This window comes from Talpa occidentalis, unplaced genomic scaffold, assembly GCF_014898055.3.
Source record: "Talpa occidentalis isolate TD23 unplaced genomic scaffold, MPIMG_talOcc4v2.1 talOcc4.16, whole genome shotgun sequence".
NCBI classification, from domain to species: Eukaryota; Metazoa; Chordata; class Mammalia; order Eulipotyphla; family Talpidae; genus Talpa; species Talpa occidentalis.
The window spans coordinates 78030558-78052273 of NW_023601653.1; the positions used below are offsets into that span (position 1 = coordinate 78030558).

Genomic DNA, 21716 nt, shown 5'->3' on the forward strand with positions numbered 1-21716 from the left:
TAGATGATTTTTCTTCCTTTTGTTCCCGTTTTAGCCTCACTCCAAGACCAGTTTTCTTTCTCTCTTCCACTCCCTTTCCCTTAATTTAGATTCATCTTTATTTGGGTGTATCAAGGCAACATCTTCCTGGATGGTCAAGAGAAGACAGCCCTAATCATCTCCTGCCCCTAATCATCTATTGAACTAACCTTTGAGTCTACTTAAGTCTCTTCCAGAACTCTCGGTGCTAAAAGTTGCTCTGATTGTTCCTTTGTCACTGGGCTGACTGTCTCCTCTTAGCACTGCGGGAAGAAGAAAGCTGAGACAGTAGTGTTAGGATGGACGCGGTGCACTGCCCAGGAGACTGTGTGGTTGGTGGGAAGGGCATTGTGTTGGCGACTGAGGAGCATCCAGCTCCACATCTGTCACTGATTAGCGGTGAGACAGCTCAGCCTCTGTTACTTCACTTATGACAAGTTAGTAAGTTAGATAAGTATCTATCAAAGTAGAATGGATAAATTGGGCTATTGACATATTCATACATGGAATACCATATAGTAATAAAGAGAAAGCACTACCTGCTATAAACAACAAAGATGAACTTCACAGAAACAATGTTGAGTGAAAGAAACCACAGGTTGAGAGTACATTTATATTCTACTTAAATGAAGTTCAAGAACAGGCGAAACTAATCATTGGTGATGGACGGCAGAATAGCTTTTAATGGAGGTAGGGAGGGTGTGGTGGTTATTAACAGGGGAGCTCACTAGAACCCTCTGGGCTATTGGAAAGAAATCTTCTGTATCTTGATCTAAGTGGTGGTAACACACGTCTGAGTGCTTAAGACTTGTGTGCTTTACTGTAACCAAAACCAAAAAGAATAACCAGAGTAAATATTCTTGCTGGGAGGCAGTGGGTGAGAGTGTCGGGGAGTGTAAGGCTGTAAAAGCCCTTGAAGGGCAGTCAAATTGCAGAAGTTTGGATTCTGCCCTATGACTTTGGTAGACTCGGGAGGGAGATAATGGAAATAGATTTTTGGGAAAACAGATCTGAGGACTGGTCCGCAAGAGGGAGGCTGTTGCAGCAGGACCTGGATTACAGTGATACGGTTGAAAATGGAAACTCTGAAGGAAGAATTCATACAGTGGGTGACTGGTTGTGCAAGGATAGCAAAGGATGACTGGCCAAAAATGACTGAGTTTTCATACTGGATGACTGGAAAAATGATGGTCCCAATAACAGAAATAAGAAAGCCAGGAGTAGGAATCCATTTTGGAAGGGAAAAAGTGAGTGTTTTTAAATGCTTTAATTTTGAAGTGGTGACAGGCAATTGTGGGATTCAGACGAGCAATCAGGGCTGGTGATAGAAATCTGAAAATCACCCACGTACAGATTATTTTGAGTAGATGAAAGCCTGAAATGAAAGAGTGTTGCAGAGATTGCAGAAGGTCAGCCGTTAGAGAACAGAAAGGTGGTAGGGGAAAAAGAGACATAGTTGTGGACAGAACCAGGACAACACAGAATAGATCCAGATTGCTTAAGCCCAATGTAGAGAGAGCAGGGGGTAAAGATGCAAATGGAGAAGAAAGGGAACAAGAGGAAACTGAAAGATTGAGCGTGTGGTGGAGAGCAGGGATCATGGAGGGAACACGATCGTGGAGAAGGTAGGAGGAGACGGGATCTGGAGGAGGACTTAGCCTCGAATGGCTTTACCTGTGAAGGAGCCAGGTGCAGGCAATTGGATCGCAAGAATTTGTCAACATCTTCAGGGACTTCCTCCTGCAGCATTCCTCGTCCTCTCAGTGGGAGCTGAGGGTAACCCAGGGCTTAGAAGCCGAGGAGTCCCAGTATTTGAACTAATTATGGCCTCTAGGCATAACCCTATGCTTTCTAAAAGGGCTACAAATGAAGTTTAAGACACTACCTACGCCCTCTGGGAATTCATATGGCACAATTCAGCAATGATTAAGTGTGAATAGGATGTTTTTTAATCCCTGATTTTGTCATTTTCTAGCTGTGTAACTTTGGGCGAGCTACATTAGTTCTCTCTCTTTTTTTTAAGATTTGTTTATTTATGCATACAAGAGCTGGGGTACAGGCCAGAGATGTGGGGGGTGAGAGGATTCACCAGAGACAGAGTGGGGAACAGAACAGGCAGATTGAAATAACACTGCTGAGGGGAGCAGCGGGCGAGACAGCAGAGGTCTGCTGCACCATGTGGGTTGCTCCCTGGCCTGCTGGGGGATCAAACTCATGCTGCAGAGGCTGCAGATTGCTTCATAGTGTGGTGCTTAACCCCCTGTGCCACCAGGGACGCCCAGCTACGTTAGTTCTCTGTGCCTCTGTCTTCTAATCTGTTAAAGGGAAGAAATAATAACGGTTCTCATGTTATTCTGGAGGTCAAATGAGCTAATAAGAGCAAGGTACTTGGAACTATGCCTGAAACATAGTGAGTATGTGATAAATGTTAGCTATGCTCAGGATAAGGCTATAGGAGTTCACAAGGGGAACAATTATTAAAGATGGGAGCTGGTGGAAAGGTGGTGGAGTGGGGATTTATTGGAGGCAATTTAGGGAGAGAGGGCCTCCCTGGTGGTGCAAGGGGTTAAGACGTAACCTATGAAGCAACCCGCAGCCTCTGCAGAACAAGTTTGATCCCTGGCCCGCCAGGGAGCAACCCACATGGCGCAGCAGACCTTTCCTGCCTCGCCCGCTGCTCCCCTCAGCAGGGTACTTCGGTCAATCTGTTTGTTCTGTTCCCCACTCTGTGTCTGGTGAATCCTCTCACCCTCCAGACCTCTGTCCTGTACCCTAGCTCTGTATGCACAAATAAATACATCTTTAAAAAAAAATTTAGGGAGAGATAGGAGGAGAGGCATGAAGGAAAGGAGTTATAGGCCGGGGAACACATTATGAATGAAGTCTTAGGTCACTAAAGCCATTGGCATTTGCCATTGATTTCATCTTGATGAACCAAATTATTCCTTTTGGGGAGTAGTGGGAATTAGAGTCTGATAGGGCAGGAGTCGGATAGGATGACTGATAATTGTTACAATAAAAGAAGTATGTGTTGTTACAATAAAAGAAGTATGTGTTGGTTGTAATTTTTTTATCCTGGCCCTATGACTTTGGACAAGTTGCCCAGTCTCTTAGGAAGCCCCGCATTTACTCATCCATAAGATGAAATGGGCTGGACCTGTAGAGTCCCTCACAGCCCTAAAATCCCGTGTTTCACGGTGAAAACGATTTCTTTGACCCCACAGTGTGGGACTGAGTTTTTTGCGCATCATGATGCAAACTGGCCTGTGGGGGGCGCTCCTGTGGCTCTGGCCTGAGTCCTCTGTGGGCTTAGCTGGCCGCCCATGGCAGACCCGGCCTGGGCCACACTTTGCATCTGCCACTGGAGAAATTCGGGGTCTCTGTGGGGGTGTTCATGACAGGATCCCTCAGGTATTTTCACTCTCAAATTATTTAGAGTTAACTCTACTACTGTTCCCTTGAGGAGCCTCAAGTTTTATGGATACTTGCCTTGAAGTGGACCCTGTGGGCTAAGTAGGAAGGAAGGAAACAATCCTTGGCCTTAAAAAAAATTCTCACATTGTCTTTGTGGAGCTCACAAGACTAAAGAAAAAAGCAGTGCCAGGAGTACCCAGTAAACTGCCAGGAAAGCCCTAAAGCCTTTAAGGTAAAACCCACCTGTGGCCTCCGACCCCAGGATTGCTCCCTCAGGGCCTGTGTTTAAATAACCCAGGACTCTGTGAACTGAAACGGGATCATTGACTCTACTGTGTATCACTTCAGTTCTTCTTTTTTTTTTTTTTCATTATTAAATTTATTTATTTTCTTACATCATTGCTAATTTTTTCGTTTCAGAAGGGAATCCTGTTTTGTGACTCCCTGCTGGTATGTGGGGTCTTCCTGCCTTGGGTGCCTGAGAGGGCAACTCACCCAGGTCCTTGCTAAGCTGCTCTCCTGGCCACGTCCCTGGTGTGAGTGGGATGTGTGCATAGCAGGCTCTGCCCCTCCACCAGGAAAAGTGCTTTGCATTTATCCCTGAAAAGAGCTTGGTCATCAAAAGATATTTCTGGATTTTATACAGGATAGATTTTACAGAACTCGGTTAATTGAATAACTTGAAACAGAAGAGCCAAAGCAGATGGAACCTGGTGTATCTATATTTTGTGCCTGCAGGGCTCCGGGGGGGGGGGGGGGGGGGGGCGTGGAGTGTCCTGGAAACTATGATTTGGATAGAGTGACAGTTACCTTTGTGTTGTCCTTGAAGGAAGACTATTTCTTTGGGGAGTAGGATTCCAGAAAGGAGGGTGATGTGAGCATACAAGGGGTCCCTAGCTCAAATGTGCCCCTGGGTGATGTCATCTGCATTTTTAGATTAGAATGAGGTTCCTTGAGTGTGGGCTATATTTCTGTGGCTGTTGCTGTAGCCCCAACAGTGAGTTGCGGTCATGTGAATAATGAATACTGGTAATTCAGGAGATTCCCATCTTATTTAAAAAAAAAAAAAATTGTTTACGCATACAAGAGCTGGGGTACAGGCCAGAGATGCAAAAGGTGAGAGGATCCACCAGAGACAAAGTGGGGAGCAGAACAGGCAGACTGACTGAAATACACTGCTGAGGGGAGCAGAGGGCGAGACAGGAGAGGTCTTCTCGCCTTGTGGGTTTCTGCCTGGCCAGGGATTGGAACTCATGCTGCAGAGGCTGTGGATTGCTTCATAGTGCAGTGCTTAACACCTTGCACCACCAGGGAGGTCCGATTCCCATCTTTTGACCTCCCTGATGGATCATTCCCCTGAGGGGTGGTTATAAACATCACCTAGCTCGTTCATCCCATAGATTAACTAACACAGAAAACAGCCATGTCATGGGAGAAGTGTGTTACAGAGGCTGTGAGTACAGGTTGAGAGAGCGCTAGGCTAGTTCCACCTCTTTAGAACAGTGGCAGTGGTTCATTCTGTGTTGCTTTTTCTTTCAGAGCTGACCTGTCCTGGACGCAGCATAACTAACGAAGCTGCTGCAGGATGAGAAGATGGCAGCGCGGCTGCTTGCACCACCAGGCCCTGATAGTTTCAAGCCTTTCACCCCTGAGTCACTGGCAAACATCGAGAGGCGCATTGCTGAGAGTAAGATCAAGAAACCACCAAAGGCAGATGGCAGTCATCGGGAAGACGATGAGGACAGCAAGCCCAAGCCGAACAGTGACCTGGAAGCAGGGAAGAGTTTGCCTTTCATCTATGGGGACATCCCACAAGGCCTGGTCGCAGTTCCCCTGGAGGACTTTGACCCATACTATTTGACGCAGAAAGTGAGTTGGAGGAGGAGCAGCAGGAGCAGCTTCCACTACCCTGTCCTGACAGGCTTAGGGGAGATGGGAAAGAACCATGTTTCTTTGCCAAAGCTCGGATAAGTAGCTAACCTGTTTCAGTTCTGGTTTCTAGGGATTATTTTTCCATTTGATCGCTGTGAAGGGTCATTTGTGGGTATTGCACTTCTCAGCTCTGTTAATAAAACCCCATCAGGGGAAAAAAGGACATAAATGAAATGCAACTATTTCATAAGAATCCAAGAAGGATGGCATAGCAAAGGATGGTGCAGCCCTGTAGAATCTCTCTCATACACACATTCGGGATTCTGTCTTTAAATATAGAGATGATAGCACTATAGCCACATCAACAACAACTACTGTAATGTAGTAGAGACAGTGCATCTGTACTCTTCTCCAGCCCCTGTGAGGTCAGAACATAGGTGCAGGAGCAGGGATGAAACAGGGCAACCAGCTGGCCCAGCCAAGAGGGACTCGGGTCTCTGGCTTTGTTACCCACTGTCTGGGTTGAACCAACACTGATTCTTGGATTAGACTCAGATCTCTAATTCCTGCTAGTCAGGAGCATGAGTGAAGGGAATATTGATCATTTGACCAAGAGTTTCAGACTTCCCTAACAAATACTTGACCAGACCTTGGGCTGCTTTCTCTTGTTTATCTTTTGAAACAAGTTGGCAAGTGGGGAGGCAAAGCCACCAGCCAAGTAATTAGCTACTAAATACTGACCGCTGACATCTGACACCATTTTAGGGATCTCTCATTTGACACATGTCTTTTATTTTTATTTATTTTTTTTTTTAAAGAGGCATGTGTTTTTATTTATTCGTTTTGTTTTGTTTATACATGCACTGGGTACAGTCAGAAGTGCAGGAGGGTGAGAGAATTCACCAGAGCCAGAGCGGGGAGCAGAGCAGGTAGAAGGACCGAAGTACACTGCTGAGGGGAGCAGCGGGCGGCAGGAGAGGTCTGCGCACCATGTGGGACCCTCCTCCGGTGGCCGGGGAGCAGCCGGGGATCAAACCCGGGCCTCAGAGGCTGCGGCCAGCTTCGCAACCCAGCGCTCAACCGCTGCGCCACCGGGGAGGCCCCTTGACACATGTCTTTTAAAGAATTAAATTGGTAGGTGTTTCCTGATGGGAGGGAAAGGCTTTGTTTAATTATATATTTACAAATATAAAGATTAAATATTTAAGTATCAGATATTTTAAAATATTTAAATATTAAATTTATATTTACAAATATAAAGCCTTTATTAACCAAACTGCCTTATAAACTACTTTTAACTAAATTGCCTTTCAGTCTATTTTAGAAAAAGAGATTTAAGTCTCTTTGGCTTAGTAACAGGATGGACAGAGATGCAATCAATAGATCACTTGACTGAGCTGTAGCTGTGGAGGCATTTTTAGTCCAGGGCTGCAAAGCAGCTAAGATGGCGTACACACGAGTTAGCTCGTCACTCGTGTGCTTCTGCTGCAGCTCCTGACAACTCCGTAATAGGAAAAAGTGGAAGTAGCGGCCTGATTCTTCCATTGGGAGTTGTAAAAGTTTAAGGGACAAAGCATGATATGGTATAAAGAATAGAAGACTGGAAATAAGAAATCCTGACTCTATAATAATTCGCCACATTTATCATTTATAGTTTTTTTATTATGTGTATTGCTCAAGGTACTACTAATTTATGGGGCAAGGAAGTAATACATAACATAAGTACATACAATAAATTAAATAAGATAAAATAAATAATAAATAAAATAACAAATAAATAAAAATAAAATAAAAACTTCTCAAACATCTCTGGGCCTAAATGTTCTCATCTAGAAACTGAGAAGTTGGAGAGGATTTCTAAAGACTTCAAATAACAAGTTTTGGGGCTAGTTTTCATAAACTCATTTCCATATTTGCTTTCTTTTTTTTGAACTCTTTTTTTATCTTGGCCTTTGCTAGTCGGGGGCGGGGTTTGAGGGGGGAAGGCAAGGTTAAACTTTCTGCATTAGTGAGTAAGGGAGCATGAAATCTTGGGCTGTTTTTAGAAAAGTATTTCGTTCATTCTAAAATTTGAAAATATACTTTGATACATATTTCCCACGCCTTTCCTATCATGCATCTGTGATCTTAGGAAAACCACAGGTTTTAGCTTGTACCTATTTAGATTATGTTTCACCAATAAGCACATAGGTAAAACTCTTTGGACTCTGGCCTTTCAGTTGGCATAAGTCTCTTGTTTTTATTTGAGCTATTTATTTTTCAACTCAAATGCAAATTCAGTTTCCTTTATTGAAACCTGATTTAATGTGTGAAAATTATACAGACTATTCATTGTCAGAGCAATTTTCCTTTGCATACCTTTTCACCAAGTTCCTGTCCTCTAGACAGCCTCTTCCATTCCTAATGCCTCAACTGGAAGTGAGGACCCAAAGAGGTAGGTCTCGTCCTGATGGGCTCCTTCTTGGGTAGACCAGATGTTGATGGTTAGGAGACTAGCTGTTCTGGTGGAAAGTCTGACGGTAACCTTTGACCTAATCACGACCTTATATAATTCCTTATATAACTCCTGAAAGGAGAACTTACATCGCACTTTCTCTTTGCAGTCCTTTTCTTAAAACTGTGAACTATACCGTCATGTTGAAAAATGCTTATTATTGATGATTACAAAACAATCAAACTTACTACTGTGACAAGAAAGAATTAATAGCATTTTAAAAGTATTAATGGTAGTTTAAGAGTTTTACAGTTGCTTAAAAATAATATGCTTATCCAGTTTACAAATCTTTATTGGCATCACTAGTACTTCTTATGAATTAGGCCTTTCACTAAGCCAAATTAGCAAGGTCTCCCCTACAAGGAAGCACACTGGGAATTAACCCACAAATCAAAGAGTTCTGAGAACAGAAATGACTTTAAGAGGACATTGCTTACCTTTCTCAAGGGCTGCCTTAATTCTTGCAAAATAGAACTTATTTTCTTTGCTAAATGGCGGTAGTGTACTAAACTGCTCCACCTACTGTTATTTTTAGAGGAAGATTATTTTCCACCTTCCCCAGTTCCCCAGCCCACCAGCAGAACGGTTATAGTAAACTGAGCACCTAACTGGTACTATAAAACCTTTCAATTTAATTTTACCGTTGCCTATTGTTTGCCCTTGACCAAATAACTGTAGCTCTCTGAGCTTCAGTTTCCTTAAATATGTGTAAAATATATGTAAACCTAAAATATATGTAAAATAGTTGGTTCTGTATGTTTCTAATTGTATTTCACATTGTAGGGGCAGGAAGACCCAGAGCAGGATCTCTGTGATCCGAGCAGACGGGTAAAGGAGAATCCTGGAGCCCTCGGTGGCTTTTTCAGGCTTTTATTGAGCTTTTACCAAGTACTTGGCAGGCAGGGGGACTGGGGGCCCTGGAGGCTGGCAGGCCTCCCAGCCCCGGGCGAATCTTCACTCTTCCTGGCCTCACCTGTGTTCTCTCATGGTCTCCTCCTCTCTTACTCTTTCATTCTCTAGTTCTTTTCTTGCTCTCATTCTGCTGGTTCCCTGTGACGCCGCTCTTATAAGCCCAGTCTCCGCCCAGGTGCGCCCACCTACGTAGGCCCACACCCCTCTCCAGGTGCCTGCTGTCAGGCACGCATTCAGGACCGCAGGGATCCGTCATTAATGCTAATGGCAGGAGGGCAGAAAAGCCTGGTAATCACTTCCCTGCACACATTCATGCCTATTGCGTGTTTTGGATGTGGCAAACCACTTTGTTCCCTTTGTGCCCCTGCTTGCCCTCTGGTGACCCCTCTGGTGCCCCTGCCCTCTGGTGACCCCGCCTCCTCAGCTTTACCTGCTGATACTCTACCTGTTCGGCCAGATACAACCTGAGTGCTCTTCCTTATAGCCTGACTTGATTGTCCTGCACTAAAACTGATTCCTTCTCCTGAATTTCTGTAACACGTTAAGATCTTTAGCCCAATCTATAAGAAGTGAGTTGGGGGCCTCTTCTGGTGGCGCAGCGGCTCGAGCGCTGGGCTGGAGGTCTGCCTGCAGCCTCTGCAGCGCGGGTTTGTTCCCTGGCCGCCGGTGAGGGTCCCACAAAAAAAAAAAGTGGGTTGGGCCTCGGTGGTGCAGTGGGCTGAGCGCAGGGCTGTGAAGCTAGCTGTAGCCTCTATTTTTTTTTTTAGATTTATTTATTTATACAAGCACTGGGTACAGTCAGAAGTGCGGGAGGGTGAGAGAATTCACCAGAGCCAGAGCGGGGAGCAGAGCAGGCAGAAGGACTGAAGTACACTGCTGAGGGGAGCAGCGGGCGGCAGGAGAGGTCTGCGCGCTATGTGGGACCCTCCTCTGGTGGCCGGGGAGCAGCCGGGAATCGAATCAGTGCTGCAGAGGCTGCAGGCAGCTTCGCAACCCAGCGCTCAACCGCTGTACCACCGGGGAGGCCCAAGCTGTAACCTCTAGAGCACCAGTCGATTCCTGGCTGGCCAGAGAGAGACCTACATTGTGCAGCAGACCTCTCCTGTCTCTCCCGCTGCTCCCCTCAGCAGTGCTTTCAGTCCATCTGCCTGTCCTGCTCCCTGCTCTATCTCTGGTGAATTCGCTCACCCTCCTGCGCCTCTGGTCTGTACCCCAGTGCTTATATAAACAAATCTTTAGGAAAAAAATCTTTAAAAAAAAAAAGTGGGTTTTAGGTTTAACTCAGATTAGGTGTGGCTGGATAACCTGTTTCCAGCACTGTTTCCAGTTTTCTCTTATCTCACTAATGTTGCCATCAGCTTCTTCAAATGAAAAAGTCTGGGTGATAACGCAGGTGCACACACACGCATGCACCATGAGCTCCTGGCAGAAAATGCTTGCCAAGTCTATTTTCACAGGCTCTCAACAGGTGGGCAGAGCAGAGACAGATTCCTAAGGGAGAGGTTATGTTCATCAGGTGTGATCTGAAGGATTGCTAATGAGGTGGTGCATTGCCTGCTTTTGCACAGTAAGCCCAGATGCTGCATTCCATCTCAAATAAAGCTACATATTTTTAAATCTCTTTGCTTTTGTTGTTTAAAAAAAATCATTTTGCAGCAGTATAAGAAAACAAAATGATGTTTATTTTATTCACCAGACAAACGGAGGCAAATTCTTGAAAGCTAATGTGAGGGAGGCTGTTCTCAGGGTAATGGATTAATGATATTGTCCCAAGTATCATTTTCTAGAGGGAAAGGAATTTAATTATACCATCCCTCTTTTATATCCTTAGCAATAGGCCTAGAGTTGAGAAATCTTGGATTCTGATCCCACCCTTATCTAATTCTGGGTGGTCTTAGGTATGTCACTTAACCTTTCAGGGTCTCAGTTTCCCCAGTCTAGAAAATTAAGGTTATGCCAATCATTAATATCCCAACTATCTTACAGGGTTGGTGTGAAGATCATTTTTTGACTACCCCGTATGAAACAAAGTTTGTCGCCCCAGCCCTGCTTCATTTTTCTCCATTGTACTTAGCAGTCCCTGGCATATAATGTATGTACTTGTTTATGTTCTTGGGTACTTATCAGCTGGAATAGTGCCTGCCTATAGAAAGTGCTAGTTAATATTTGTTGAGTGTGTTAATTGATCTTAAGAGATACTGCATATGAAAACACCATGTACTTTTTCTAAGTGCTTTGAACAGAAAAGGTGACATTATTTTTTTTTTTTCTAATGAAAAATTTTCTCGTCTACTAAAATGAATTGAACTCCAGGGGGACAAAGGCTAATTACTGATATGTCTTTTCCTTTCCCAAAGAATGTTTCCTTTAGGGACTGGGGAAGTAGATCAGGAAATAGGCTTTCTGGAATCTTAGTAATATTTTCAGAGTGCAGGATAACTATTAAATACCACCGGTCTTAGCACTCATCTTGTAGAATCTTAAAAATGACCTTATAAACAAAGAGCATTAGGTTGCAGCTTCTACCTGCTGCTCGAATCTCTTCTTGATTTATTGATGCACAGTGTAGAGTGTATAAAGGAAGTTAGTGATGCATAGTCTAAGCTGTCCTGTCATGTCTACCTTTTTTAAGTGTTTTGCTTCTTTCTTGGTTGTTTGAATTGTGTTACCCTCCCTGTATTAACCAGCTGTGAAGGAAATGAGAAAAGCTGAAATGGAATGTCATTTGGGTTGCCCATTATAAAGTATAATTACATTTATCAACAATTTCTTGACTACTACCTATATGTAAGTTGCTGAAGGCATTGAGATTAAAAATCCATTCTTTGCCCTTCAGTAACTTATAACTTGGAGTTCTATAATGTTATGTATCACAAGAGGGTTCCAGAATTCACCTTATATACTCCACAGAAAGAGTGTTATTTTAATTAGGGCTTCGCTTTTAGTAAAGAGGGATAGACTGAAACATTGCAGGCAGAAAGGCCAAGGCTCAAAGACAAGGGCACAGGACAGTGTTAGAGAAAGTCGAGTACCTGTTTTGATTGTCCTGTGGGGACACGACTGCAGAGTGGGCTGGGATGCGAGAGCTGTGGTCCTGACATAGAGGACTTACAATCTTAGACTGAAAAGTTTGGTTTTACTTGACAAATAATAGAGAACTATTGAAGGTTTTTGAATGGAGCCAGGATATATGATCAAAGCTGAGTTTTAGGAAGGTGCTATGTAGCATGGGCCAGAGAGGACAGAGCTGGGGCACAGCCCAGCCCTGACTTAATGAGGGCCTGAACTATAGAGGTGGAAGTAGAAAATGAGTGAATTAGAGATCTGTTATAAAGATAAATGGATAGGATTTTGTGATTGATTTGGAGGATTAAGAGGAGAGTTGAGGATTCAATCATTCATTTGATAATTTAATAAATTGTTATTGAGTATTTTCATATGTCCAGGCTCTGAGTTTTGCCCTGGGGAACAAAACAAACCAACTCTATACTCTCTGGGACTTAGTTTTTGTTGGGGAGGACAGATGAATAAGTAAAGAAATTAAATCATTACAGATAATGTGACTGAATGAAGATAGTATGATGCAGCTACTTCAGAGGTTGTCATGCTTTAGAGAAGTCACGAGAACGAGAGGCTGCGTCCTCACTCACACAGCGTCTCACACAGACCTTGTGAGGTCTATAAAAGGACCCATAAGGGTCTCCCTGGAGGCACAAGGGGTTAAGACGCAGCCTATGAAGCTGACGCAGCCCCTGCAGCATGAGTTAGACCCCCGGCCAGGGACCTATCCACATGGCGCGGCAGACCTCTCCTACCTCCCTGCTGCTCCCCTCAGCAGTGTATTTCAGTACATCTGCCTGTTCTGTTCCCCACTCTGTCTCTGGTGAATCCACTCACCCCCAGCCCCCATGCCTCTGGCCTATACCCCAGCTCTTGTATGCGTAAATAAATAAATCTTTTTTAAAAAAATAAAAGGACCCACAATCTTTAAGTCATAATCTTTGAAGGGCCCATAATACAGATATTCTAGTTGTTTAGAACCAGTATTGTCACTTTGAGAGAATTTGTCAGTCTTGAGTTTTATGTAGGCAGGACTCAGTGCATCTCTGCATCACACTACAGAGGTCCCTTCAGATAGACCTGTCATTTCCCCCAGAAAACAGCCCCAGGTCTTCTCCAGTCTTTGTACAAGTGCTAAGATGTGGTTCTGAAATTCTGAACTACCTAGTATATAAGAGTCAACTTAAACCCAAATGCTAGAATGTGTGTTATTAACTAATCACCTCATCCATAAAACTTCACTGATTATTTGAGGAATCAGTCTGATGGTTTCTCCAGGGCACAGGTTATGAAATCTTATTCTAATAAAAATTGATCTGTTGAGTTGGTTATTTAATAATGACCATTTAAATACTGGAGAATGTCTCAATGCTACAATGATATTGATCGTTTTCTGACAATAATTAACCATATTTCAGATCCTTTCTTAGTCAAGGTCAGTGAGTCATGAGCATACAGAGGAATGAGTCTTACTGTTTCCAGTTTCACTTGAGTTGTAAATTCATTCCATATTGTTTTTACTTATAACCTTCTTTGACACAGTTCAAGAGTTAAGATTGCCCATTCATTATTTGACAGTTTCTGCCAACTCTGATTCTAGCAGGAGAATTTTTGATACCAGCTTTGAAGAGGCCTTCCAATCCCAGATACTTTGTTGAGACTACAAAGTTTGGTGTATTGAATAAGTGATTCCTCGAATTACGGTGGATGAGATACCTTATCTACTGTTCAAGATGAACACCTTTCCCTGTCGCTTTACCTGTTCATGCTTACACCTTCTCTAGAATTTCACTCTGTTATTCCCTCTCTTTTCTGTGCTTTCAAGCTTCCCCCCCACCTTATATCATTTCCTTCCCCTCAACCTGTAAAAATACTCAAAGCCTCTCCTGTCCTGTGGACCCTCACTCAGCCTCATACCCAGCTAGTCTAATCTCTCTTCTCATGCCATTGAAACTTCTAGAAAGTATCCGTTTAGACTCCCATCAGCACTGCACACTTCACACCCACTGCTCCATCCTCACAGCCTGACTCTGCATCTTCACCCTCTTAACATTCTCAAGAGAAATCTTCTGCTCTCAATTTGCCAAATCAAACACACATTTTTTCAGTTTTTATCTCACTGAACCTCTGTGCTGTATTTGCTGCTGTTGATTACTCCTTGATTCTTGCAGCTCTTTCTTCCTTGGCCTAATTTCCCTTACATCTTGAACTATCCCTTCTCTTTTTTTCTTTCATTTTCTTCACCTTATTCTTGGCCCATATTCCTCTCATTAGGGACTGTCTTCCTGAGTGATCTCATCCATTCTTTCAGTGTTCCTGAATCTATATCTGCAGTGCTTAAATATTCAACACCTTGCTAGACCTCTCTCTCTGGATTTCCCACAGGTCTCTCAGTGTTCAAAATTAAGCTCATTTTTTCTCCCCTCAAACCTACTTCTTTTATTTGTTATTTTAGTTGCTGACACCACCCAAATTAGAGATATCGTTATTGACTCCCCAGTTTTCTGCAGTCCTTGAGGATCAACAATATTAGGGAGTTCTCAGTAGAATGTTGCACATTTTTACAAGTGAGAAAAAAATTGTGGCTTAGAAATGTTAGTTTTCTTGCTCAAATTCCCTCAACTAGTATGTGGTAGAACCAGGTTTCAGTTCCAGGGATGTGTGAATTTAACACACAGAGTTTCTACCATGCCATACTGTCTCTGTAGAATATATTATACAATGATTTTTTTGTTTTTATTTTTTGCTATCATTTTTTTAAAAGATTTATTTATTTTTATACAAGAACCGGGGTACAGGCCAGATGCGCGGGAGGGTGAGAGGATTCACTGGAGACAGAGTGGGGAACAGAACAGGCAGACTGACGAAATGTGCTGCTGAGGGGAGCAGGGGGCGAGACAGGAGAGGTCTGCTTCGCCATGTGGGATTCTCGCCAGCCGGCCAGGATGGAACCGGTGCTGCAGAGGCTGTGGACAGCTTCACAGCACAGCGCTCAACCGCCTGTGCCACCAGGGAGGCCCTTTTTTGTTACCATTTTTAGATAATTTTCTACCATTTTCACTGCCTCAATATAAAGCTAGCACTATCCCTTTTTTAGTTCATTTGTTTCATACTATATCTTCAGCATGATATCTAAGACATAAAAAAGATGAGAGGATTTTTCAAACTAAAATGGATGCCTTAGGGGACAGTGTTGTGCTGGCTCAGCATGGAAGCAGGTGGGCAGGAACCATGTCAGCGGCTCCAAATGTGGGTTGGAGGGCGTGAGGTTACAAGGTTGAACCAAATGAGAATGAGCTAAAGGGTGGATAATATGATAATATAGGTTCAATTAGACACTTATCAGAAAGATGGATATAGTTATAGGTGGTGGATTCATTTCATCATGTTTAAGAGACTTGTTCAAACATTCAACAAACATGTGTGAACCGTCCATTTTCTGCCAGACAGCCATTGTATTATGTACTCCGCTTGATAAGCTGAGAAAGTCACAGTAGTAGACAGATATCCCTGGCTTTAAGGATCTCAGAGTCCAATTGGGAGATACTACTATGTCAGCAAAAATGATAGTACTAAGTCATCTGCTCTGTTGGAAATACAAAGTGTTGTGAGGCAACAGGAAGGAAAGATAATTCTGCTTGAGAGAGTTAATGGGGCTGTCTTCAGACCTTAAAGTATGGTTTAAAAAAAAAGTCACCTGTTGGAGAATAGAAGAAAGAATATTTCAGGTATGTAGTACATGCAAAGGTGATAGGCGCGTGGAAGATTAAACGGTCTAAAACTGCATTTAGTTGTGACTACAGTGTGTATATGGTTTGATAAGACAGGAGATATAGCTGGTGAGCTGTGTTTATTATCTCCCAGTTCCAGCATCCAGAATACCCCCCCACCAGTGCCCATTCCATTTTGAGCTGGTGCAGTTACAGAGGTCCCTCCTCAAGAGCCTGGACTCTTAGCCCAGCTTACGCACGAGTGTCCCACTGGCCTTGTCAAGGGTGTGAATGTCAATGGATGAGTCTCCTCATGGCCACCCCATGTTAGGAGCCAAAGAGCAGGAGGAGTGGCAGTAATCTGTGTGATAGCATAAGCTAACACTTATTGAATGCTTATTCTATGTCAAGCACTGTATTAAAGACTTTTTGTAAATTTTCCTCTAATTTTCCTAACAACCCGATAAAGTAGATACTCTCTATCATCATTCTTATTTTATCAACAAGAAATTTAAGTGATAGCATCCCAAGCAAGTTGCCTAAGATGACGAGAGCTAGTAAGCAGCAGAGCTGGGTCTTGAATACACATCTTTGCGGCCTCAAAGCGTCCAAACCACTCTGCTCTGATGCTTCTAAGAGAAAAGATTCTAGAATATGAGTATGGTGAGTAGAGGGATTAATCTGTTTTACATAATAAACCTGCTACTCTACCTACTCGAGCAGTCTGTGCACCCTAAGAGAGTAAATCCATCGTGAAGGACGGTGAGAAGTGGCCACGAGGACATCAGAGCCTGCTGCCTTAGGGGACAGTGTTGTGCTGGCTCAGCATGGAAGCAGGTGGGCAGGAACCATGTCAGCGGCTCCAAATGTGGGTTGGAGGGCGTGAGGTTACAAGGTTGAACCAAATGAGAATGTGTATGCAGAAGCACCTGGAAACTAAAGCCATAGACAGACGTGGTGCTAGCATTATCTCCACCAAGCTCAGCTTGGGAAAAGATTGTAGGTAAACAGCGACTGTGATCTTTGAGGCACTGGCAGAGGCCTCTTTTTTTTTTTTTTTTTGCCAGAATTGAAGGATCAGACACAAGATCCTCCTCACTGACCTGGGGATTGGATCAGATAAGCTGGTGTAGTGGAAAAGACTGGAAGCCAGGACACCTGAACCAGCCTGGGAACCCTCCTGCCACTGCACAAGCTCTGTGGCCTGGCCTTGGTTTCTTGTCTGTGAAGTGAGGAGTTCGATTTGATAAATAGTATTGAAGCTTTTAAAACCTGCAGCACAGGGCCTCCCCTGGTGGCGCAGCGGTTGAGTACTGGGTTGCGAGGCTGCCTGCAGCCTCTGCAGCGGCAGTTCGATCCCTGGCCACCGACGAGGGTCCCACAAATAAATAAATAAATAAGTAAAAAAAAAAAACAAAAAACCTGCAGCACAGCGTGATAATTAAGAGCATAGGGTTGGAGTTTGGCTGCCTCCATTCAGTTCTAAATCTCACTACCTGATGGTTTGGTCTTGGGCAAGTCACTTCACCTTTCTGCCTCAATTTCATCATCTGTAAAATAGAACCGACTTCATGGAGTGGTTGCTGAGAGACAGCTAATGTATAAAGCATCTCTGCAGGGTGCCTGCCACATAATAAATGTGTGATACTTGTTAAATGTTGTTACTTCTTCAAATAGGCTCATGCATACAATTATCAATGACTAAAGGGATAAAAAATAAGTAGAGGACTTAGAGGTCTCATTTGCTCAGAGGTCTCAGTTAATTGGAACAGAGACGAGAGCTCTAAATATCCATATAGTTCAGACAAAAGTGCAAGCCTAAATGAAAAATAAAAAAAAAAAAATTTACTGTGTCCTGAGGTCCTGCCTTAGTTCTGTGTTTCTAAGGGCATCTGGGCTTCAGGTATTCTGGAAATTCAGGCCAGTTGTGCTTTCGCTGCAGCCCTTCCTGGCACACTTTGGGAGTATAACAGACTTTAAATTGAAGGACCAGCTAACACCAGCAAGGAGAAGGCATCGGGACTCTTCAGCATGGTGTGGTCATTTTGACAGTGTAGGTTGTTTATTTCTGAACAGCTTCTTAAGGTTGAGAAAATCTGTTTCAATTCAACACTCTGTTTTCCTTTAATGAGATGGGAAACTTTTGAGAAGACACTTGTTACCTGCAATGCTGCTATGTAAACAGTAACTTAGAGCAACACCAGATTACTGTTGGGAAGCGAAGCTGTTGTCACTGCTCTTCAGGTCAGATGTGTGTGTATTTTTTTTTTTTTTTGCTTTTTTTTTTTTTTTTTATAGAGGCATGGTTTTTTTTTTTATTTATTTATTTGTTTGTTTGTTTATACATGCACTGGGTACAGTCAGAAGCGCGGGAGGGTGAGAGAATTCACCAGAGCCAGAGCGGGGAGCAGAGCAGGCAGAAGGACCGAAGTACACTGCTGAGGGGAGCAGCGGGCGGCAGGAGAGGTCTGCGCACCATGTGGGACCCTCCTCTGGTGGCCGGGGAGCAGCCGGGGATCGGGGATCGAGCCGGCGCTGCAGAGGCCGCGGGCAGCCTCGAAACCCAGTGCTCAACCGCTGCGCCACAGGGGAGGCCCTGTGTGTGTATTTTTTAATGAGTGGAAGAGCACTTCTCTGCATGCACATTCTGAAGCCGGTAGGCACAGAGGACTTGCCCGTGGAAGAAGGTATCAGAATTAAGAATTAGAGTTAGCCAGGAGGGGGGCGAACAGGTATTATTGGGTAAGCTGGCTGATTGCCTGGTTCAGAAGAGGCTCATAGGTCTGGGAGGAAAAGGTCCATATTTTAGGTTTAGGAATTTTAGGTTTAGGGAGGGAAGAATTTAAGGATGGAGAAGCAATTGAAAACAAGAGGCTCAGGCAGTTGCCAAGGTTAAGATGTGTTTGCATGGGGAAGTGAGGAAAGGAGGGATTGGGTTCAAAATAAGGGGGTTGCAATTGTATGGGGAATATAAAAATAAAATTAAAAAAAAAAAAGATGTGTTTGCGCATCTCCAAACTCTGGGGGACAGTCCCGTTCAGTGTCGATAGGAGTTATAACCAGAGGATATTGGTTCCCAGCCACCCCCTTACATACTGGCCCAGTCTCTGGCCCCTAGGTGTTCAGTATAATCAGAAGGCCATCAAATTGCACCTGCAGGTTGCTTCAGCCCTAATCGAGGTGTCAGGAAAGGGACACCTGGTTGTATGGGGAGCCTCTTGGGCCCCCGTACCCCACAGCAAACCAGAGGCTGGATAATAGACGCTTCTTTACGAGACTCTTCTATAATAGACTCTTCTATAATATACTCCGCCTCTGCATTAAGTGCTCTTCCGTGTAACATAGTTTCATACCCTTTAGTGTTTTCATTTGCACTTTGTGTGGTTAAAAAATCAGAGGGTGGGCAATGCTGATAAGTCGGCTATGCTGCAGTCGTGGTGTGGCTATGTGTTTATTGTGTCGCATCTGCAGAGTGCTAGGTTGTGTGTACTAATGTGCTTGTACCTGGCCTTGCTCATTTTCCTCTCCTTTTATCTCAGTCCCCAAAGAGAAGACATCTTACCCTGAGTTCACAGTGGCAATACTCCTACACCATGTGCTCCAAGCTCCATATTGCTAATTAGAAATGAAAAGCCAGTGCTTTCCAGAAGGCTCATTTTATGCCGGCATGACACATTTATTAATACTCCATGCCATAACTCGTTACGAGCAGTTCCACCACTCTTAATGGGCCTTGTGCTCAAACACATTCAGTGGCTGATATTTCCCCTCGGGCAGTAAACCACAATCCAATTTCAATCTCCCTTTTAACTCATTCACTTCACTAAGATCTAATTTAAGACAGATTAGGTAAAATATTATTGGACTTTGCGGGCACCAGATTGTTGTTTAAGACGTTTTCTTAAAACAAGCTCCTCCCTGCTCCTGGGCTTGAAGCAGTGTTGAACAGGACATGAATCTTTTCTGGATGCTCAACCAGAGTTTAATGATAATCACCAAGATTTAATCAGCCATCTGTATGGCTTAAAACTGCTGTTAGATATGTGTTTTTCAAGTCAGCTCATCAACAGTCATCCCTATTCATTCCCTCTCCCCACATTCACGGTTCTGCCACCTCACCTATCTCGGCAGGGAAGGCAGGGCAGGAGAGCAGCCTGCTTCATAGCCCTGCGGAGTGACTGCTCCAAGCTGCCCTGCCCGCGTGAGTAGTTGTCAGGAGAGTGCCCAGCTCACACGGTTGACCTGAACTGATAGTTTCACTTGCTGGAACAAAATAACTAATTCAGGAGAGTTCTACCAGGATATAATGTGAACAAATAAATAATACTAGACCTTCACCTCAGTAATATGGGTTGCTGCTTTTTTGCACTTAATTTGGGTGCTTTTTTGTATTCTCTAAATCATGGAATTATAGATGTCAGAGCTGGAAAGGACTTGGGCATGCCCACTGGGCGCCCTCTCTCATTTTAAAGGTAAGAATAATGAGATCCAGAGAACTGCCATGGCTCACCAGGCCATACAATAAATAGAGCAGGTGAAGAAAAAGAACCTAAGTGTTTTAGTGACCTGAGAGATGACCTTGGGGTTCCCACATCCTGGTGAGCCCAGAGTCCTCTACATCTGATTTAATAGGAACCTCTGGGTGGGCCAGGAATTGTGTTAGTGTTTCCTAACTCTTGTGACTCATGGATCACATCAACTCTGCCATTTGTTTTTGTATGACTGATGAATTAAGATAGACTTTTGCATTCTTAATGGTTGGGATAAAGTCAAAAGAAGAATATTTTGTGATGTGATGTGATGTGTGTGTTATTTTTGCATTGCAGTGACAGGGTTGACTTGTTACAAGAAATTGTGTGGCCGGCAGAGCCTTAAAATATTTGCTATCGGGCCCTTTACAAAAGAAATTTGCTAACCTCCGATAATACATTCTGTTCTCTCTCCTGTCAGGTCTGTGCACACCAGTATGACAAGGGAGCTTTCTGAGCTTTGAGTGCTTGTGTTGATGCAACAACATCTTGTTTTATGCAAAGGATGCAGTTATGAACAACTGCATATAAATTAAGTGCATGTAAATCTAACAATTTTTTTTTCTTTTTTAAAGATTTATTTATTTATTTATACAACCACTGGGTACAGTCAGAAGTGCAGGAGAGTGAGAGAATTCACCAGAGCCAGAGCAGGGAGCAGAACAGGCAGACGGACGAAGTACACTCCTGAGGGGAGCAGCAGGCGCGGCAGGAGAGGTCTGCGCGCCATGTGGTCCCTCGCCCAGTGGCCGGGGATCGAACCGGCGCTGCAGAGGCTGCGGGCAGCTTCGCAGCCCAGTGCTCAACCGCTGCACCACAGGGGAGGCCCTAAATCTAACAATTTTAATGATAAAGTATGTTTACTTGTAGTAATGTAGTGTACTGCTTAAAGAATGGAGGATTCACCTTCATGTCAAGAGATTTAGTGTGAGCAAGATGTTTATTTCTTTTTGAATAGAAAAAGATCTTCTCTTTGATACTTGATGAAGGTATAGCATGTAAATATTTAGAAAGGGGTGATGATAGACTTATTCTTTGTGTACTATCTAGTACCCAAATTAATTCTCAGAGTTCTCCATTATACATAAAATGTCCTTAATAGAATCTTTATACTTATAAGGCCAGTGTTTTTAAATTCACAAAAAATGCTTAGTTTCCTTCAGTATTTCTGACCTCCTTGTGAGCTTATCCTGGGCTGATTCAGAATCCCAGCTACCTCCTACTTTCTCTCCAACTGAGGTCAAACCATTTCAGTTTCCCAGTATCCTCTCCTTTACCCTTGCCTCAGACATACAAGTATTTGTTCACTTTCTTAAGTACTGTGTGGGCACTGATTCCGTGATAGGAAACACCCTCAGGGCATCTCTAGACCTATTTTTTCATTATGGCCAAAAGAAAAATGAAAGATAGAAGGTGCATTACTTTTAAAAATCTTCTTGCCTGTCTTCTCCAAAGGCAAGTAGGTGATTTTGTAAAAGGCCTGGTGGTTTTCAGACCCTGGGACCTGAGCCAGTGCTTCTTTCATTGTTGCTTTGGCTCTTTATGGAGTGTACCCCAGGGGCTCCAGCTTATCATTCCCCAGTTTCCATCCGCCACACCAGTTTCATTCTCTGCCACATTGCCAATAAATTACCTCAATCTGGAACATAAGCTATAAGGAGGCTGTCGACTTGGCATAACATACTGGTCTTTGCTGTGACCTTTTGA

The 21716-nt window shown here is 43.7% G+C and overlaps 1 protein-coding gene across 1 annotated transcript in view; it reads left to right on the forward strand.

The window, feature by feature from the left end:
- Positions 1–21716, forward strand: part of SCN8A (sodium voltage-gated channel alpha subunit 8) — a 164924-nt gene that overhangs the window by 49872 nt on the left and 93336 nt on the right. Inside the window, exon 2 of the mRNA XM_054696632.1 lies at positions 4972–5301. Within this exon, the coding sequence (XP_054552607.1) occupies positions 5026–5301 (276 nt within the window). The 5' untranslated portion in view covers positions 4972–5025. The remainder of the gene's footprint in view (positions 1–4971; positions 5302–21716) is intronic.